The 19,418-nt window shown below is 35.7% G+C and overlaps 4 protein-coding genes across 8 annotated transcripts; 1 reads left to right on the plus strand and 3 right to left on the minus strand.

Moving 5' to 3' along the window:
• Window positions 1–52: 52 nt before the first annotated feature.
• LOC110637671 (serine carboxypeptidase-like 45) lies at window positions 53–3,501 on the minus strand. 2 transcript variants are annotated; one of them, XM_058139648.1, is made up of 10 exons: window positions 2,777–3,500; window positions 2,508–2,609; window positions 2,318–2,413; window positions 1,774–1,866; window positions 1,596–1,675; window positions 1,195–1,476; window positions 978–1,102; window positions 705–797; window positions 512–629; window positions 53–421 (listed from the first exon to the last, which is right to left on the minus strand). In XM_058139648.1, exons 1-10 carry the CDS (start codon window positions 3,036–3,038, stop codon window positions 272–274), a joined length of 1,401 nt encoding a protein of 466 aa, XP_057995631.1. In that variant the 5' UTR covers window positions 3,039–3,500; the 3' UTR covers window positions 53–271. The 2 variants fall into 2 exon arrangements, with proteins under 2 accessions (XP_057995631.1, XP_057995632.1); XM_058139649.1 differs by lacking the exon at window positions 1,774–1,866 and having other exon boundaries at window positions 2,777–3,501.
• Window positions 3,502–6,866: 3,365 nt separating this feature from the next.
• On the minus strand, window positions 6,867–13,623 carry LOC110637697 (coiled-coil domain-containing protein SCD2). 4 transcript variants are annotated; one of them, XM_021787960.2, is made up of 17 exons: window positions 13,099–13,623; window positions 12,456–12,622; window positions 12,083–12,158; window positions 11,928–11,969; window positions 11,781–11,843; window positions 11,538–11,587; window positions 11,434–11,461; window positions 11,086–11,160; window positions 10,889–10,999; window positions 10,751–10,811; window positions 10,204–10,320; window positions 9,979–10,097; window positions 9,756–9,801; window positions 8,856–8,897; window positions 8,722–8,762; window positions 8,030–8,156; window positions 6,867–7,236 (listed from the first exon to the last, which is right to left on the minus strand). In XM_021787960.2, the coding sequence occupies exons 1-17, from the start codon at window positions 13,459–13,461 to the stop codon at window positions 7,097–7,099; spliced, it is 1,668 nt and encodes a 555-aa protein (XP_021643652.2). In that variant the 5' UTR covers window positions 13,462–13,623; the 3' UTR covers window positions 6,867–7,096. The 4 variants fall into 4 exon arrangements, with proteins under 4 accessions (XP_021643652.2, XP_021643657.2, XP_057995630.1 ...); XM_021787965.2 differs by having other exon boundaries at window positions 12,456–12,618; window positions 13,099–13,246; XM_058139647.1 differs by having other exon boundaries at window positions 12,456–12,603; window positions 13,099–13,244.
• A 1,327-nt stretch (window positions 13,624–14,950) lies between these two features.
• Window positions 14,951–16,172, minus strand: LOC131169098 (acyl carrier protein 1, chloroplastic-like). Its single transcript, XM_058139650.1, has 4 exons — window positions 15,918–16,172; window positions 15,621–15,716; window positions 15,409–15,531; window positions 14,951–15,290 (listed from the first exon to the last, which is right to left on the minus strand). Exons 1-4 carry the CDS (start codon window positions 15,984–15,986, stop codon window positions 15,153–15,155), a joined length of 426 nt encoding a protein of 141 aa, XP_057995633.1. The 5' UTR covers window positions 15,987–16,172; the 3' UTR covers window positions 14,951–15,152.
• Window positions 16,173–16,436: 264 nt separating this feature from the next.
• Window positions 16,437–19,417, plus strand: LOC110637699 (mitochondrial phosphate carrier protein 3, mitochondrial). Its single transcript, XM_021787969.2, has 6 exons — window positions 16,437–17,074; window positions 17,905–18,266; window positions 18,349–18,392; window positions 18,495–18,709; window positions 18,793–18,917; window positions 19,011–19,417. The coding sequence occupies exons 1-6, from the start codon at window positions 16,757–16,759 to the stop codon at window positions 19,057–19,059; spliced, it is 1,113 nt and encodes a 370-aa protein (XP_021643661.2). The 5' UTR covers window positions 16,437–16,756; the 3' UTR covers window positions 19,060–19,417.
• The last annotated feature ends 1 nt before the right edge of the window (window position 19,418 follows it).

A 19,418-nucleotide genomic window follows, 5' to 3' on the forward strand; every position in this document is an offset into this window, starting at 1 on the left:
TAGCGCATATACATTTGATTAAATCAAGTTTAGTGTCAAATCTGAGTTCACATTTTACTTAATCCAATCTACTCATAATACTCACAAAATTTCTGCAATTCAAAGATCCATTACATTGAGAAACTCTCATAATCACACTCATATATGATTTTTTTTTTCTTTTTTTGCAAAGACAAAAGAATGCTTTAGTGACTATTATAACTAATATATGTTACTTGATACATACAATACAATATCTCAACATCATATGACTTTGGGCATCACCAGAACATCAGAAAACTTCTAATAGATGTTGACCTTCAAGAAATGACTTGAATAGCACCAGTGATCTCTCAGGCTGCGAGTATGGGGCCTCATGAGAAGCACCTCTTATTGTGGCAAATGAGAGGATTTCACCATAAACTTGAGTCCATCCACCAACCTACAAGGCAGAATGGAGTCGATATATATCTGATATGATTGCTCAGCTAATATGCTTGACTTAGCTTTGTCTTATGAGAACTTATATTACCTGCTTTCCTGCAAACCAAGCTCTGTAAGGTACAGTTGTGTTGAGTCCTAAGTCCTTTGCCAGTCTATGAACAAGGGTGCGGCTACCAGTCAATGGAATAACAGAATCTTGATCCCCACTGTAGGATTTATGCTATTAGAATGTTTTAACACCTCAATAATCTTATTAGGAACTGATTTAAGTTTGAATTTACCTGTAAACCAACACTGGAATTCTGGCCTTGATAAGTGATCCAACAATAGAGATTGTGGGTATCTCTAGGTTAAGCAGCTCATAATCCACAATGCTGTGTTTAAGGAAAAAAAAAGGCTAATATTCAAGAATTTTACTTTTGATGAAGGAAGAACTATATGCTCATGTGAAAAACTTTTTCTAAAACTTTTAGGACAACAACTTTACACAGAGGCGCTATAATGATGGTTTTCTTTCCCCTTTGGGTATCTTAAAAAGGCACAAGAGAAATTACTTGCTACAAACTTCCCATTTGCCAACTCCAACAAGCCGGGCATGCAAAGCCTTCTGCACATCCTTCCGATTCAGATAATTCATGGTTTCATCATCCACGCATACATCTATCCTTTCTGATACTTGCTGCCATTGAAGAATTATAAGCAAAAGTTTGACTTAAAAAAGAGCATCGACAAGAAAATTGAAAGGCAACTCATTTTTCAGGGAGGACTTACCTGTGGTCTTAACACCTTTGATTGTGAGAGAATTGATGGAATACAAACATCAAGGGTGACATCATACTTGTCCACAAACCTACTGGTTTCTGTGTTAACTAGGCTCATAACGTGCGAACAAATAGTTGAAACTGAGTCTCTGTAGTATTCACTTACAAATCTTGAATAGTTACAAGCTGCAGTGAACATTTTGTATGTTGAATCTGATATTAACCCATGAGACCACAAGTACTCAGCTCTTGAATTGAAGTCTGTAGCAAATTCTAAAACAGGATTACCCAACTGCAATAATGGAAATAATATGTTAGCTTAAGGCTCAAGGAACATCATTAATAGAAGTAATATTAAGTAGTCCTAATTTCAGTGGACTAAACAATCAAATGAAGAAGGCTGTTGCTTACTGCAATGCCTTTCAAGTGGAATAACTTTTCCTTTCTGTTAATTTCAATCATAAGCTTTGCAAGTTGAGGAATATAGTGACCTGGATGGGTGAAAAGAAATAATTCAGCAACTAAAAATCACTTGTTATATATAGATGGAATGCAAAAGATGGAAATTGAAGTATGCAGCACTGGGTACCTGCGTAACTCTCCCCTGTTATAAACAAGTCCCTATGCCTATACTGAGGGAACTTGTTGAACCAGCGTTGCAGGAATACAACATTGTCCCTGGCTTGAGAAAATAAAAGGAAAAATAGTTTTAGGAGGTTCGTGTACACTTGCAAATGGTTACATACAGGCCTTGAGAATGATCCTGAACTAAGATGCAGCAAGTTATTGAATTTTCAATTTACAGAAGCCTTATTAAGAGAATATATAGTTCAAAATGACACTTCAGTTTGGAAACCTTGTTCTAATTATAATCTCTAAAAGGCATATATATGCAGCTAAATTAGGCTTTCAAAACCTAAAATTCCCAAAGAGCAAAAACATCCCTTTTTTTTTGCAGAGGGAGTAACAGTAGGGAGACAAAATGCTGTTTTATCAGTAATCTCAGGGTGCAAAACTTTTGCCTTTTTGGTCAAACAGTGAAAAAGAAAAAGTAACAATTTGGCTACAGCCTATGTTGCAAATGATTTAATTTGGTATTTAAATAGGAAGGTGCTGAATTTGATGGGTTATACCTGTTGCCTCATCATCCACTGCTACATAGGAGGAGCTATTAGTGGCATAAGAGAACCCCACCCCAACTGGTGTCTCCAAGTATAACATATTTGCTTCTGAAATGTATAGGACATGGAAAATGTTGATTTCTGATCAGTTCTCACATCTGCATATGCAAGAAAAAAGAGGCTTGACACTAGAGTCTTATACCTCTATTCCAGCTACACTCATTTCTCACCAAAACCTTCCCATTTGGTCTAAAAGGTCCATTTTCAGAGAAAGCCCCTACTCCCAGAGAAGAACAGCCAGGCCCTGCAATAGTCAGAATTAGCTCATCAAAGACCATTTCTTAATTAATTGAAAATCCACATTTTCAATTCAAAGGATGTAACTTTGTTTTCTTTCCTAACACTTCACGTTTCTCTCGTTTGAGTAAATTTTGAAGCCATAAATGTCGAGGAAAGTGAGAAGCTGCGAACCTCCATTCAGCCAGAGAACCAAAGGCTTTGAAGCTGGATCTATTTCTGCCTCAACAAAGTAATAGAAAAGAGCTCTATGCTTCTCGTCATTCACAGTGACATAACCTGAAAATTGTTGAAAGCCCACAAGGGGTTGTCCAGGAAGCCTGATAATCTTATCAGAATGAGATAAAGAAGATGAAGAAGATTCTACCCCCATAGAAATGCATAGCTGAACCGCCAGTGAAGCAACTGCCACGGCTCTCCATGTTTGAGAATACATAATTTCAGAAATGACTCGGAAAAAGCACTAGTCTTGGGGAGAAGAAAGAACTGTTAAAAATGCTGCTCAGCGGAGAACACAGAGAAGCGAGGGTGGGGGGGCAGCAAGTAAATAGCTAGGCTTGTATTTTATTATCATTACAGTTCTTGCTTTTCGTTTGCAGGCCTGAACATTGTGTTGAAAGAGATGTGTGAGAGACTCAATGACTCAAGTGTCTTGGGTCTGTGATTGTTAGGGGCAAAAGCTGAGTCAGCATATACATGGTTGGCATTTTGAAAAGGAAAAGAGAGAATGGAATCTGAGCCTGCTTTACAAGAGACCCCAAAAAAAAAATTCACCCAGAAATTACAGTTTTCTACTAATTTTGTTTTTTCATTAGTTCTAAACCAACCTGACAAGCAAGCATTCACAAATACCATGTATCCTTTTAGATTGAAGTAAAAGGAGAGAGAGAGAGTCCACCGAAAAAAAAAAAAGGAGAGAGAGAGAGAAATGGTATGTTCTTACTCTATTGGAAAGTGGCCGTACAAGATTACTTTCCATTTATCAGAAAAATGTGAGAAAATGGTAAAGTATATGTTAGTACTCAAAGGAAAAGAGAAGAAATCTTCTCTGAAAGAATGTGGCAGCATCTCTGATGGGTATTGGCAGGATAAGCAACACTTTTCACATTTCCCTTTTTGTTTTCCAAAAAATGGGTTTTTCTTTATCTCCTAGAACAATCCCAAATCTTGTTTTCTCATTTTGTTGTTCACATTGCTCAGGCAAATTGGTGATTTTATGTGAAAATAGCTTTTGATCTTAAATATGATAATTTTAACAAAATTTCCCATAATTTCATTTTCAAAGCAAATCGAATACATTGATGAAAGATAAAAATAATGATTGGAGATGAGATTTCTTTTGATATACACACATCACACACTAGATGAAGATGATCCTTTCAAAAGTTTAATAGACATCAACTCATAGAGACCTGGGTCATTTCTTGCTCTCTTTTTCACACATTTTCTTTTTGTACTTGTACGACGTTGAATTTGTTCTCTCATAGACCTGTTAGTGAAATGGGTAGTGTTCTTAATATATAATATATAATATAATAAGGTCTCCACCTTCATCTGTTGCAAAATTTTCTCTAGCAAAATAACAAAGGGTCCACAGACGCACCACATGTTCCCCATCATAGCTGCACTAAAAATCCCATAATAGCTTGTTTATAATGGGTGGTCCACCTCTCTTAGCATAACAAAAACAAGTAGGCAATTTTTGGTCAAGAAATCATGGCTTTTTATATTATCGCAAAAAAGCCATAGTTTCCTAAGCTTGCAAGATATGGATCAAACTAGAAAATGTGAAAAACTCAAACCTAACATGGAAATTATCATATTATAATGTAGAAAAAGAAAAATGATATTGTAATGCTCATTGTTTTGGACCACTCTAACAGAAAGGATGAAGTAGGAGGGTGGGGTGTGTCTGCTCACACTAAAAAGGGAAAGAAAAGCTAAAGAAGAAGCCAACAAACAAAGAGCAATAGGAACAGAACAAAATCCATCCCCTCGTATCATGTTTGGGATGGTCATGCCGCTATCCAACTTGCAAGAAATGGACCCAAATGTACAAACACAAGGCCCTTGACCACCTTCATTTCTATCATTACTAATCACTGTCATTTATTTATGGGAACTCTCTTCATTATTTCCAACTAATGCTAATAAAATTCTTGGCCACTTTTTTTCAATTTTTATCATTTGGGAAGAACATATCCCAATTTTAGTGCTAACCAATCCCATTTCTTCTTTCTTTCTTATTTTTCAGTTTCATTTATAAAAACAAGATAAAGAAGACTGTGTATAATATCAATTATTTTTCTTTGTAAAATTCTGCATTCTTAAAACATAGATAGTTAAAAATTATGATTTTGTCAATGTTTATGGTTATAAAGATTAGGTTAAATTTATAGTTTTAATAAATTTCTCACACAATTAGCATTAACTCAATTTTTATATTTTTTAACAAGTCCAATTATTGACAAATAAAATGGACAAATATTCAAAGTAATAAATTTATGGCTAAAAGAAAGGTTACTTTAGCTATTTGGGCCATTTTTTGAAATTCTTGAACTAGATATTTTTTAACATAAAGAATGAGAAGTGGTTGGGAAAATCAGAATTGGAAAATGTGTTATATAGTGGATGGGAGTGGAAGTTTATGCAGGCCTTTGAGTTCTTCCAATGAAAGCACAAGTTTACTTTTATTTGTTTATTTTTTTCTCCTTTTCTTTTGTTTATTTTCCACTCAACTCCTCCTGATGTTAATTTTTATTCTTAGTGGGAAAAAGCTCATCAACTTTTTTTTTTTTATTTTATAGAAAATATGTTGCTTTTACTGGGGTTGGCGTGGATGATATTTCACATGCTGCATTTGCTACCCTCATTAGACTGGATCCAAGATAAAGATTAATTGATGCCCTCCATCATCCATAATATTTTAAGTAATTGAGATTAACATCTTAACAAAGTTTTCTTAAACAGCAAAACTTAACAGAGATGAAAAGAACAAAAATAGTAAAATAAAGATATGGTTTTCAAATTTTAGGATTACATTAATTCAAGAATTTATAAATTCACTTCACGTTAAAAGCATTTGCTAATTTATTTTTTCCTCTGAGGAAGTGGGGAATGGAAATAGAGGTTTAATTTCAACCTCTAGCTGAAGAGATTTCAAACATTAAAATCTTTCGGTTTCAAGTTTGATTCCTCGTATAATTAGAAAATTTTGTCGACTTTTAACAGTTTTGTTTAGGTTATGTTATAGGGCATTTGATTATATGCAAATACAAAAGCATAAAATGGGATTAGGAGGTAGCATGTGACAATTAGATACGTGAACAGTAAGAAAACTTCTTTTTAGGGAGACATTATTGAACTGACTTCCAAGTTCCATCCATTGTCATAAGTATGACTTGAATTTACCCTTCATATATATCTTTTAAAGATCCTTTGGTACTTGTCCAATGTTAAATAAAATGATATTTAATGTTAACAGTCATCATTCATTACGAGAGAGAGTAATTCACTGCACATTACTTGATGTATTGAACCAAAGATATGGATCCTCTTGGATATGCAGAATCTTTGTATAGCTCCTGCATGATCTAAATTTTTTTTTGGATGTCAAGTCATTCTCAAGTTTGTTTTTGAACGAAAAATCACAGGCCATTCCCTTTGCAGAGAGAGAATAATTGCCCACGAAAAAGAATGCTCAAGTTGCCCCAGATTGATCTCGAAAATTTTTTCCTTCTCCCATCTTGATCATGTTCGGCCGTTATTTCTATATTTTTCTTCCTTGCTGATGTGAACTGTTGATCAATTGTTTCAGATATTCGATTGAACATAACTTTCTCTAGAATTAATTGCCAAACCCGTATAGTTATGGGTTTAGCGGAAGAGCGAAGATACTCGAATAAATATGGAAGCACCCCATCATGCTTGTAGAGAACATACATTGGGAAATGATTTCAAAAGAATTAAACAATAGAATGAAATTTTCGCACACTGGGCATTACAAAATCTACGTAGAAATCCTGAGTTCGGACACTGAAAATTCTAGGAAATTAGGAAGAACAGCTTAATTTTACAACATGAGCAAGCAAAGTTGAGAAGAAGCAGTGAAAGATTTGCCTTCATAAACACGTGGGTAGATGCTAGGCCTTTCTGCATGATTGATCCTGTAATTATTAACAATGTTAATCATAATCAAGCGTATTTCACTCCACTCCCAAATCCAACCTGTCTATTAACATCTCTTCCTTACAGGCTCCACAGCTTTGTCAAGAGCTACAATAATTATAGCACTGATTATAGCATCAAATACCAACTATACCGCCAAATATGGCATTGTAATGTGAATGAAATATTCCTATTTTAAGGAATTATAGCGAGTTGCAACAAAATTGAATGTAGAAAGAAATATGAAATATAGAAACAAAAAAATTACAATCATAAAATTGACACAAGCAACCTACAAGGAATATATGCAACTTATCAAATTGACAATCAATAAGAAGTCTCAGAATCTGCAGTAGGTTTATGATTGGAAAATAAGCTTGAAGAGGGCTGGTCAATTTCTTTCCGAGACGCTTCCCAAAGTTGTTGCTCTATACCACATTTCCTCAGCTCTAACAAGCTTCGCTCAACTGCAACAATGACACAACAAAATTAAACATCAAAACATTGTAACTGCGTCTCTGGGGAAGAGACAAAACTAAGAATTCAGTAGCATTCATTTCTATTCACATTCCATTTACAAAATGAACCAAACATGCCCTTAGTTCTTAAGCCTAGACCTACAGGCTCATAAGACATTCAATATAAAGCATCCATTTCCAAAATTATTTTTGTCAACATAAGCATTGATATAAGAGATTGAAACATACGATGGTAACATATCTTTTTTTTTTTCTTTTTTTTTTCCTTTTTTCCTTTCCTTTCCCACTGATCTGAATAACATCCAGGAGAAGATAACAATGTCAAGCATATGAGATGAGAACCATGATCTGACAGGTCATGACATAGCTGAGAACATTTTATTTCAAAAGTAAGCTCCCTCTCTCTCTCCAAGATCCCCGACTTTCTTCAAAGAAATAATAAGCACAAACTTCAGAAGAGAACAGCATAAAGTGTACAAATAAATTAATATAAACAACCAAAAATTTAATTCTCTTTATGGCCCAGTGGACAATTCATTATGGTATTATGTACCACATGCTACCATAGATGAGCTTTATTAAGTAGGTTCTATCACTCCAACTCTTCACTTCACTGGAGATACATGAAAGACAAGTGCATTAATTTGTCAAGCATAATCTTGTCGTATATGTAGCTAACCAAAACATCAAGGAGACAAGAAAATCCCATATGTTTGTGCTTGTTTACTTGAAATGCTTTACTACAGACAGATAGTAAGAAGTATAAAAGGGCAGGATTTACCATCCACAGCATCATGTGAAGTTGGTGACTGCCCGCTGCGCCCGATCCAAAACTGAAGCCGCTCTTCTGCAATATCCTCTTCCACACCATGCACTTTGGCTCTTCTCCAGAAATATGTAAGCCATGCCTGCAAATATGGTACTCATTAATCAACATAAATATAGTACTAATCAACAAAACCAGAATTCCAGATTAAACAGAAGACATGCTAATGTAGAACAAGAAGAAACCAAAGGATCAAGAGAAACAAATTCTCAAGATACATAGGAAGAGAAACAAATTATCAAACTTTTATTAATTCTCAATCATAATATAATAATAAGCTCCTAGACATAGGTATTTATAGTAACTAATAGATTACAAAATCAAATTAGGCATTTATCAATTAGTACTAATAGTAACTAATTAGAAATACAAAATCAAAACAAAGCAGAACACTCCACACCCCCCCACCCCAACAACAAAAACCCCCAAACCAAAAAAAAAAAAAAGAAAAAAAAAAGAAGTGATCTAGGTAATATAAAAATTATCACATCTATGTGGAGCAATATCAACTTGGCAATCTAGGCCCAGAGAAATAGATTAAAAAAACATGAAAGCACCATAACCATGTTGAAATGGCTTTATATCACATTAATATCCTACACAAGAAGAAGAAGAAACAAAATGGATTGAGTAGGCAGGCAACTGACCTCTTTGAAGATAACATCTTCTGCCTCCTCATCACTCAATTCTGCAGTTAGGGAGGGGGCCACGATATTAACAGAAATGATACTGATTCACAATGCATATTACAATGAAAAAAAAAATATATTATGCCTCTTACCAATGGCCTCTGTAAACTTGGGATCAAGTGCTGATCTCAAATCTGAAAAAGCAAACCATAAAAGAAAAGGTAAATTTCATCTTAGTGGCTGCAGACTTCCTTTGAAGTGAAAAATCAAGAAATGAAAGAAATTCCTAAAAAGTGATAGAAACTCTCCAAACAAAAAATGCCACTCCTTATTGTCTATGTAGTGCGTGTTATATGCTATATTTAATACGTAATATGTATATTATATATAAATATACATAACTTGTATCATTATGTATAGTATATAACACACAATACATGAGCATCTCGCTGATTAAACTTCTTATAGTTATAATTTTATCTATTAGTTCAAAACAACATCCATCGAATGGCAGATATTAGAATAAATAGAACAATCCAAGAGAGAAAAGGACAAAAAGCATTCCATCAAAATGAACAGCATACTGTTAAGTATCAGCCTAGAATCAATCTCTGGATGCAGAGATTAACACAGAAATTTAGAGATAGAAGAAATTGATTGGATGAGGAGAAGTAGACTAGATGAGAAAAGAAAATAGAATTCAAAGAGAGAAAAAGTATTCTATTATTGATTCATCAATAGAATAAATGAATACAGGTGAGATACTCCTCCTATACCAGAGTAGTACAATTGCTACTCAACTAATTAAGTTACTCTTAACTGATTCCCAACAATATTTCTCTCCAAAATATATTCTACCCGACACTCTCAATTGTCAATTACTTATTTCTCTTTCTTCTCCTATAATATGCAACACACAAAACTTTAACATAACACCGATAGTGAAAAGATAAAACTAAAGAAAAAATTTCAATGAAACAAATTGATGATCACGATGCCAAAAACCTATGAATGACAGTTACATATATCTGAGATGGACTGTCAAACCATACTTGGTCGTCTGTGCAGGGCCAATGCAAGCATGACAGCATCTTCAACCTTAAAACAGGGGTAAAGAAAATATAATTAGAATATGTTGAGGAAATATTATGCAAAAATATATCCTTATCAAGATTACTGAAGACATATAATATATCCCACAAATTAAGGCTTCATAACAATCAATAAAACTAACTGCAGATAAATAGAATTTTTAGTTAAAAGATTATAAAAAACCTTTAAAGAAGCCAATTCCCTTAATCCCATTTCAACTGAAAGCATACTCTCAATATTTCCTTCTCCTGTTAGGTAACTCATATCACGAGCAGGTTTACTCCTATCTGGATCATCACCACCTGTTCCATTCAATGTGATATTTTAGCTTAACTAACAGCTACAAGAGACAAATTACACAAAAAGACAGTAGCAGCAAATAAGTTAATAATAAATTAGTAAACTAGCCTGTGTCCAAAGACTCCTCCTTAGCCTTTTGTCCAGCAGAAATGACAACTTCAAATGGAAGAGGAGCTAGAGCAGACCAATGCTCATGCTTTGCTACAGCCACATCAGCACAAATGCCTATAAATAAAGCAGCATGCATTAAGAATAGAGCCCCTTTTCTCCCAAAAATAACAAAGCTTGAATAATGAAAAATGAAATTAATCTGCTAGAGGTACAGTAAAATCAAATATCCAGTAATAAATATTATGATACCAGATCAAAAAATCAATAGACAAGAAACACATAGTACAACCATATTACATGTAACAAGGAAGCGGGCAACAAAAGGATAATGATTCATTAGTACTAATCAAAAGAGGGGAAAATGCTATTCAAAATCATTACATCCTATGTGGGTAGGTAGTTGGGAGATCTATCAAGCAAGTCTAACAAGTTAAGCAAAATTATTCATTACTAGATGTCTCTACATGCCTCATCAAGGAAAGAAACACAAACTAAAGACACACAATAATTACTCTGCTGAGTAAAAATGGATCAAGTTGATTACCAAGCTTTACAGCTAAGCCCCAGTAGCGAGCAAGCCAACATCTCTTCAAGACAACTTCCTCCTAAAGGTACATTCAGCACATAATTATAAATCTATACAGCAAATTATAAATCTTACTTCAATTTCAATGCAACAGACCATCTCTTCCTGAGTCAAAATCATTCTCTGTGTCATTGTGCGAAGAGCTTTAGCTTCAGCTTCTGCTTCTTGGAACTGTTCCACAGCTGCAGCAGCTCCTCCTTTCAAGCTCTGATTTAATTAAAGGAGGCAACGAATGATATTGTAAAATAAACTGATAAAGGTGACCTAGAACCAGTGGTATTATCATACTTTACCTCAAGTTCGGTGCGAAGGGCTGCAATTTCTTCATCTCTCCCATCTTTAGTTTGTTTTGCAGCCTTAAGCGCAGCCTGTGATTGCAAATTTTAAGTAGTTCAATGAAACAGAAACTGCGAAAAAATTAAATTTTAGTGCCCAAAAAAATGGAGAGAGAGAGAGAGAGAGAGAGAGAGAGAGTATCAATGTTAACACAAAGCATGAAAAATGTGCAAACATGGGAAAAACAGCTCGCATAATTGCCTATTAAATTCCAGAAGGTCATGGAAAATAGAACAACTGAAACGAAAACTATACAATAGCCAAAATCACATTTATTCCGCAGCCATATGGTAACCCCAACTCACCTCTCTTTGACGCAGTGCTGCTTCCTTCCTGCAAATACATAACAAAAATTCACAGCCAAAACATCAAACAAACAGCAGCACAGACAAAACCAACTAGGCTTTACCTGCTCAACAGTTTAGCTTCTAGGGACACACCTTCTCCAAGTGCAGCAACCTGTGAATATAATTGGACAAAGATCATAAGAATATCCTATTTTCTTATCCTCAAAAGGATACTACCCCTTTTCACATCCACGATTAAGACCAAAACCAATGATTAATAATAAAGAACAAGAAACTTCAGCAACTTATGCCAGTGTCAACATAATCAAATAAGAAAATACTTCTTATTAACTGCCATAAATGACCTGTTTCTCAAGCTCCCTAGCTCTAGCTTCTGCCTCCTCCCGTCTTTCTTCTGCACGACGAAGCTGTACAGCAAGCTCAGGCACAAGCATTAAACATCAAAGAACATGGCTCTAAAAACCAATTAAATTTGGCTGGGGATTGCTCACCTTGTCAAGTATAACTTCATTCTCTTCTTGTAACATATCAAGCTGCAAAATTTGGCTGTTAGCTTCAAGCATATTTCTCGGATCACCCATTCATGACTCCATTAAATCAAGAAGATAGTATATGTTTGTTATGAATAATTTGTGACACAACATACCTCATCACGAAGTGCTGAAGCTTCACGCTGATCACCTGCATCTTTCGTTTTGATTTGTCCCACATCTGAAGTAAACCTGCAATAGTTGGCAATGATAATTTTTCAATTAAATAAATGCATAGCATCAATTGAACGTGAATTAAACAAATATTAAGGCTTGCTAACCTCACATTACACTGATAATTTTTAATTGACTGATGGATGAGTTTGTTAGACATACAAGCAACTTTATGAAGGCCCAAACACACACATGAATCCACATTCCACAATGAAGAAGCCATGCAAGGGAAATGTGGAGACTAATTGCATTTGTGGTGCATCAAAGATGTTGATCAAAGTACAAATAATTAAAAGAGAGAAATAGTTCATTAACCTTTTTTCTTTATTCCTACTAGGAGGCTCAACGGGAGGTATAGAAATGGGAGTTCTCAATGAAGGTTTACTTGGTGGTACCAATGTCGCTGTACGAACAGACATTGATGGCCTTCCAGCAGATGTGGAGCGCACAGAAGGAACATGCTCTGCAAAGTTTCGACCTAACTAATTAAAATATCAAAGCTCCAATTAGCCACAATCAGGTCAACCGCAACACCACCTATCTAAGTAAAACATCTCAAACGAAATCTTCAAATTTAATTAAAAAAAAAATAACGCAAAGATAACAAAAATTGCATCTCTAAACTCAAATATTAGTGCACTAACTTAACTTGAAGTAAATTTACACAGAAATATTATTATGTTTTTTTTTTTCCACTTTTTAGTTGGTCATAGAATTAACTTATCGCCACAAAATACTTGAAATAGCCACAAAATGCTGAGATCTATATATTACTACTGCAATTGCTGCTAGCAGTAGTGCAGATAAACACTGTAAATGTATCATATGTCTAAAATGTTTCAATCTTTATCACCAAAACAATAGAGGCCGCTAAGTTCATATAACATCAAACTCATGTCGACTTCTTTAATGACAATTCAAATGCACAGAGTATAAGGCTTTGAGCTCTCTCAATTACCGCAGGAGAAGGAGATCTATTAGGTCTAGCTACCGAAATAGCTGGCGAAACATTATTGCTTGCACTGTGATTAAGACTGGTGCTGAAACTCGACGGAGCAGGGGGCGGCGGTGCGCTGAATCGAAACCCTAGATCGTCATCATCCTCATCATCATCGGCGGTCTGCGACGCCATGACTCGAGCAAGCCGCTGTGCCGCGGCCTTTGCGGCAACGTTTTGAGTGCGCTTGATGGTGGACATACCTGTCCCAAGCCGCGAGCTAGGGTGAGCCGGAGACATCGCTGGCGAGGACGATCCCGTGCTGCTAGAACCACCACTCCACTGCCGCGAGTAGACCGGGCTCCCCGTCCTCCTCCGATCCATATGAACAAGTATTTATATATGTATGTATAGATACGTGTGAGTATGTGACAGTGAAGCGAGGATTCCAAGATGCTAGATTTTTTTCTCGGGTAAATCAAAGGAGAATCAGAGAGAGAGAGAGAGAGAGAAGGACAGGTGGTGGTTTTGTTTTGAGTCGGAGTCGAGAGGAAGAGGAGCTGATTGTTGGAATGAAATTGAAAAATGAAATACGGAGGTTTAAAGTAACGGCACGTCGTTTGATTCCGGCTTGAGGCTTGGCTGATGCGAGTTTCGCGGAAGAGGATTGTGTCTGCTGAGTGGAAAGTGGATGGACCCAGTCATTGGTAGTTCTAAAAGCGAAAATACGGTGACATAACCGATTTTTCGTGGCCACCCGGTATCTCGGTAACGTGTCGACGGGTTTCGAGCAGATAATGGTTTTGGCGGCGCGGTAAACAGTAATTATTTGGTCAACTGTTTGTTGGATAAACCACCATATGCACACATCCCCTGTTGTACCTGACAAGAGGGACCGCTTTAACAAATTTAAGGCTCTTTAATTATCATTCAATTTCATTTTCTCTCCCTTATAGTTCACATGACTAAAAATAATTTTATTAATTTTATTTTTTAAAATTACCACTTTTAGTTTCATATATATATATATATATATATATGATTTTTTTTTTAATTTTAGCCTATTCTTTTTTTTATAACAATTTATATCAATTTAGCTTAAGTTGATACTCCGTTTAAATCAATGACCAGAATACAATTAAATAATGGACAATTTTGTAATTCTAAATCACAATGGAAAAAATATAACATTTTATATATATGAACGAAATTTTGTCATCTTCTTCAACCAGCTAGATTCCCATAAACCTAATTGAAGCCCAAATGTAATAAACTGAGGCTCCGCACCTTTTCAATAAAATAAATTGATTTTGGAGGCTGGCCAAATTTCCATATACTATTAAATTGAATATAAGCAAGGACCAAGAACTTCAAGCTTGAAATTTGAGAGATTTGAACAGGTAATAAACCTGAGAAATTGTTGTAGCTTGAGTATAATCGAGCAACATTGGATTGCTTCAGAATACTGGAAGAATATAAGCAATCGATGCATGGATTTCTAAGTAATAACATAAACACATGATACGATGCAATAATAAATCACACTGTTATGCTCAATTCAAACAGAGTAAATCTCTTTAAAAATTTATGGTATATCTTCTTAAATTTTCGAAAGATCAAAAGAAATTTTTTCTATAAAGTAATAAAATTCTAGAATAAATTTTGCCTATTCCACGATAGAAATTATTTTCTAAAAGGTCTAACTTTGAGGCTATAATTTATCAGCAAAACTGTATTGCATAGCTTCTCCAATAAGAAAAATTCTGAAATAATCAGATAAATTGACAAGTAATAATCAGGGATTTGGAGAGTGATGAGCAAGCTCATGGAAGATGCAACCAGCAGCGTATAGATAAAGGAAAGAGCACATAAGTTGATACTTACGGCCTAAGTTTAGGTAACCTCTGCTTCAACAATATGCGTCATAGCCACTTATAATTATCCATTACTTCCGCAACCAAGAAACAAAACTTGAAGTCTAATCAACCTAGCGAGCTTTCTAAATAAAGAATACCTGAGCAAGTAGGAAATAATTAAGCAAAACAAATCCACGAAATTAATGATCCTAACACAATTTAGGCTCCGGCTTCTGCTTTCTTTTGAACCAGTTTGTCTATCAAATCTGCTGCGTCCTTGACTGTTGTTATATTTTGGGAGCTCTCCTCCTCCACATTAATGTCAAATTCTTCCTCTAACCCCATCACTATCTCCACCTGCCGCAAACCGTATGCTTTCTTTTTTAGAGCAAAAGTTGTTTACTGGATAGCAGGTGAAGTTCTCCCAGAAATTGGGGTTTCAATTAAATTGATACAACATGCAAAAGGGGTTTACCGTGTCAAGGGAATCAGCACCAAGTTCAGAGAACTTGGTTTCAGGGGTGAGCTGGGTCTCGGGAGATAAAACCAGTTGTTTCCTTACAATGTCACAAACTTTCTGCATTGTCAATGGATTTGCCTGCCAATTATATATATATATCATCATGCACAATGAAAAATTTCACATAGCCAAGGGAAAAAATAATAGGCGAGGGGATATGGAATTACCGCACAGGAAACCCGGAAGCGGGTGGCCCTTAAAGAAGGGAATCCACTCTTTGCCCAACTCACTGAAACCAACTTTAAACTAGTCCTCTGCGCTGCCTGCAAAACGCAATTGCTTATATTCAAATGCCATATCTGTAGTTTCCTCAATGTATTCGGTTCTACGCTTTCATCCTTGGATTTATAGGAAATCTAGTCACCAACTTCACAAATGGACTTAATTTTTCGGTTTTTGGAGATCAAGTTAAAAGCAAATTAATAAATGTAATTTAAAGAAACAAGGGAGTAATGAAGATTCACCTGGCAGGTGTTATTGGACTGCCAAAGTAAAGGTTGGAACCTGAGACAAGAAGTTGATACTGAAGCCATTGAAGCACACAATCGATTGGATGGAGGGCCAAGTAACTACACGCAAGGAGATGCTGATAAATAGAAAGATGCAGAGGAAGGTGCCATAATGGGATTACCCAAAAAAAAAAAAAGGATTAATTTTGGATAGAAAAGCTGAAAAAGGGGAGTTTGGACATGCAAGGGGAGAAGATGCGAGTGGAGAATATTCATTCTCAGTATCACAGGCCTATCTACTGCTTGGGTGTCATTGGATTGCGTTATGTTTTGTGGGCCTCTCAGGATTGCAAGTGGGTTGCGTGGAATTTTCTTTTTTCTTTTTTCCTGTAACGGCCAATAGCCACCAGCCAGAAACTAACATTCTCCTGTTTTGAAAGCCTTTACTTTTCAAAGGCTGGATTGAGATTGAATTTTGAAGACCCAAATAGTTGGGCTTTTTGATTTGGAAAAAGAGCTGAAGCCTGTGAGATTCCTGATGGAGTCGTGTCGTGTCCTTCCCAATTCTTGTATTTACGTACTGGCTTATATGAATTCTTTCTTGGTTTCACGTCTCTGCTTACGTAAATTTGTGAAGGAAATGAGCATTCTTTCTTTGTTTGCTTATTATAAGTAGCGCGCAAACGGAGGACGTGCCTTTGAAAAGCAGACATTTTCGACTAAACTTTCTATATTTCCCTTTCTAAACAGCCACAATTCTTCCACTTTCCTCGTTCCCTTTCTCAATTACTAGTTGTTTTGAGAAAGACAAGAACGAAACAATTCACCTCTAAATCCAAATAACGTTCAATCCGATGATGGCCGTCGCCAATAACTCATCCCGCCAATCTCTCATCCCTAGCTTTCTCTACACTCCTTCTGTGTCCTCTAAGAGACTCTTTGATTTGGACGTTCCGCTGAACAACCATGGCTTGTATCATTCAACGTTCAACATTTCTAAACCATCGCCATCCAACAGCCAGTCGAGGAGTTTCGTGATTCCAGCACCTAGTGAGAAGATTGAGATGTTTTCGCCGGCTTACTATGCTGCGTGTACCGCCGGTGGGATTTTTAGCTGCGGCCTCACTCACATGGCTGTCACCCCTCTCGATCTTGTCAAGTGCAATATGCAGGTGCCTAATTTCATTCCTCTTAACAGCCTTTTCCGGTAATTTTATTACAAATATGCTTTTAATATTTCGAAAGTTTTACATAGTCCAATAGAAGGAGGTGATTTTAATTTTCGAAGCAAATTTTGTTATGTTTGATCTTTGCATTTAAAATTTAAAATTTTACCCTTTTTTTTTAACCTTTGCTTGAATCTTAACTTGACAGAGAAATTAAAAAGAAAAAATAAATTTAATTATCTTTATATTATTTAGATATATTATTAAAATAAAAAAATATAATTTTTTTATAAAAAAAATAATTATCATATCTTTATTTTTTTATTATGTTTATATTATAAAAAAAATATTTAAATACTTTAATCATCATTTCTCTTTCATTTTTCTCCATTTCTCATTAGAGAAAAAATATTTTGAGTTAAAATTTTTCTTTATTTTTCCCCTTTTCTCTGTTTTTCTCTTCAATTTTTTCTCCTATTTATTGTCCAAATAAAAAAATTTAAAAAAATTATATATTTTTTTTCTTTTCTTCATTTTTCTGAATCTAAATAAAGAGTTAATTTAATAAATTTTCAAGATGAACTTCGATTTTTTTTTTTTTTTGCAATTATTGGTTGACAAATCGAGGTTACGTGTCAAAACTTTTAACATTGGGACGTTGAATTTTACTTTTCTGTGCTGCCCGAAGTCTGGGAGTATTTGAAAGTTTGAAAGTTTGTCGTCATTAATTTACTTCTAATGGTCAATTTTCTCGAACCAACAGAACACGTTTTAAGCAAAGAAAATATATAATTCTCTTAACTGGCCAAATCATGTGATTGTTGTTGATATTTCAGATTGACCCATCAAAGTACAAGAGCATCACATCTGGATTTGGAGTCTTGCTCAAGGAGCAGGGAGTTAAAGGTTTCTTTAGGGGATGGGTGCCCACCCTTCTTGGTTACAGTGCACAGGGTGCCTGCAAATTTGGATTTTATGAATTCTTTAAGAAGTACTATTCCGACATTGCTGGGCCTGAATATGCTGCCAAGTACAAGACCTTGATTTATCTTGCTGGTTCTGCATCTGCTGAAGTCATTGCTGATGTTGCTCTCTGCCCTATGGAGGCAGTGAAAGTTCGAGTACAAACCCAACCTGGTTTCGCCCGAGGCTTGGCTGACGGCTTACCCAAGTTTATCAGATCTGAAGGCTATGCTGGGTATGCTTTTATCATTGTTAAATAAAATTCTCGGGTTTTTCTTATAGAAGAACTTATGGGATCAATGTTTTAATACTTTCAGGTTATACAAAGGGCTTGTTCCGCTCTGGGGACGTCAGATTCCATGTAAGTAGAAACATTTTCAACTATATATTCCATGTTGCATATAGGCTTTGCAGAATCCGCTTTTATTAGGAACTGATGCTGACCAAAATTGGTATGTCATAGATACAATGATGAAATTTGCATCCTTTGAGACCATAGTTGAGTTGCTATACAAGCATGCTATTCCAACACCAAAAGAGCAGTGCAGTAAAAGTTTGCAGCTTGGAATCAGCTTTGCTGGTGGATACATTGCTGGTGTTTTCTGTGCTATTGTCTCGCATCCCGCTGACAACTTGGTGTCTTTCCTCAATAATGCCAAGGGAGCAACTGCGGGTGATGTGAGTCTATTTCACTGATTCACACATTTCATTTCCATGTTCTTTTCACCTGCATTCTTTGTTAATGCTTTGGTTTGTTGCAGGCAATCAAGAAGCTAGGATTGTGGGGGCTCTTTACCCGTGGCCTTCCTCTACGTATTGTCATGATTGGAACCCTTACCGGAGCCCAATGGGGCATCTATGATGCTTTCAAAGTGTTTGTTGGGCTGTAAGTATTCTTGTCTGACCTTTGTATTCAATCAGATGTTAGCATTTCCAAGATTCATTCGGATGTCTAATAGACTTTGTTTTCCTTTTATAGGCCAACTACTGGTGGCGTTTCTCCTCCACCTGCTGCTGCTAAGGCTTGAACCTAGAGCCCGTGGGCCAAGATGACCTTGCAAAGGAACTTGTGAGCATGCCTTCTTGATGGGTAAATAATAGTTAATTAGCTGATGCCTAGCTCCCATAACAGCATCAGTTTCTAGCGGCCAATTCTTTCAAACTATAAACTATATTTAATTTGTTTCATCCATTTTGCTTGATTCCTGGGAGGGTTTTGATTTCATCCTCACCTTTAGCTCTAGGCTCTTAAGTCCACGTTACAAATTGATGATTTTTCAGTTTCCATGCAGAAACGATGTATGTATTAGCGAGGACAACTTTTTGTGGTTTTCACTGTTTTGACATCCCTGCTTCTGAATGCTTTTCACAAAACTTGATTATATAT

The sequence above is a fragment of the Hevea brasiliensis genome, chromosome 17 (genome assembly GCF_030052815.1).
Source record: "Hevea brasiliensis isolate MT/VB/25A 57/8 chromosome 17, ASM3005281v1, whole genome shotgun sequence".
Lineage (NCBI taxonomy): Eukaryota > Viridiplantae > Streptophyta > Magnoliopsida > Malpighiales > Euphorbiaceae > Hevea > Hevea brasiliensis.

What these genes read in the sequence shown, in the direction of transcription:
- LOC110637671 (XM_058139648.1), bottom strand. Translation starts at nt 3,038, where the DNA reads ATGTATTCTCAAACATGGAGAGCCGTGGCAGTTGCTTCACTGGCGGTT. An exon ending in TGAGTGTAGCTGGAATAGAG is followed by an intron (nt 2,414 to 2,507) that starts GTATAAGACTCT and finishes TATACATTTCAG; the next exon opens with AAGCAAATATGTTATACTTG. An exon ending in ATTCCAGTGTTGGTTTACAG is followed by an intron (nt 630 to 704) that starts GTAAATTCAAAC and finishes TAAATCCTACAG; the next exon opens with TGGGGATCAAGATTCTGTTA.
- LOC110637697 (XM_021787960.2), bottom strand. Translation starts at nt 13,461, where the DNA reads ATGGATCGGAGGAGGACGGGGAGCCCGGTCTACTCGCGGCAGTGGAGT. An exon ending in GGGAATTGGCTTCTTTAAAG is followed by an intron (nt 9,802 to 9,978) that starts GTTTTTTATAAT and finishes CCCTGTTTTAAG; the next exon opens with GTTGAAGATGCTGTCATGCT. An exon ending in TTCACATGATGCTGTGGATG is followed by an intron (nt 7,237 to 8,029) that starts GTAAATCCTGCC and finishes TCATTGTTGCAG; the next exon opens with TTGAGCGAAGCTTGTTAGAG.
- LOC131169098 (XM_058139650.1), bottom strand. Translation starts at nt 15,986, where the DNA reads ATGGCTTCAGTATCAACTTCTTGTCTCAGGTTCCAACCTTTACTTTGG. An exon ending in AGTCCAATAACACCTGCCAG is followed by an intron (nt 15,717 to 15,917) that starts GTGAATCTTCAT and finishes TGCGTTTTGCAG; the next exon opens with GCAGCGCAGAGGACTAGTTT. An exon ending in GCTTCCGGGTTTCCTGTGCG is followed by an intron (nt 15,532 to 15,620) that starts GTAATTCCATAT and finishes TATAATTGGCAG; the next exon opens with GCAAATCCATTGACAATGCA.
- LOC110637699 (XM_021787969.2), top strand. Translation starts at nt 16,757, where the DNA reads ATGATGGCCGTCGCCAATAACTCATCCCGCCAATCTCTCATCCCTAGC. An exon ending in AGATCTGAAGGCTATGCTGG is followed by an intron (nt 18,267 to 18,348) that starts GTATGCTTTTAT and finishes TAATACTTTCAG; the next exon opens with GTTATACAAAGGGCTTGTTC. An exon ending in CTGGGGACGTCAGATTCCAT is followed by an intron (nt 18,393 to 18,494) that starts GTAAGTAGAAAC and finishes GGTATGTCATAG; the next exon opens with ATACAATGATGAAATTTGCA.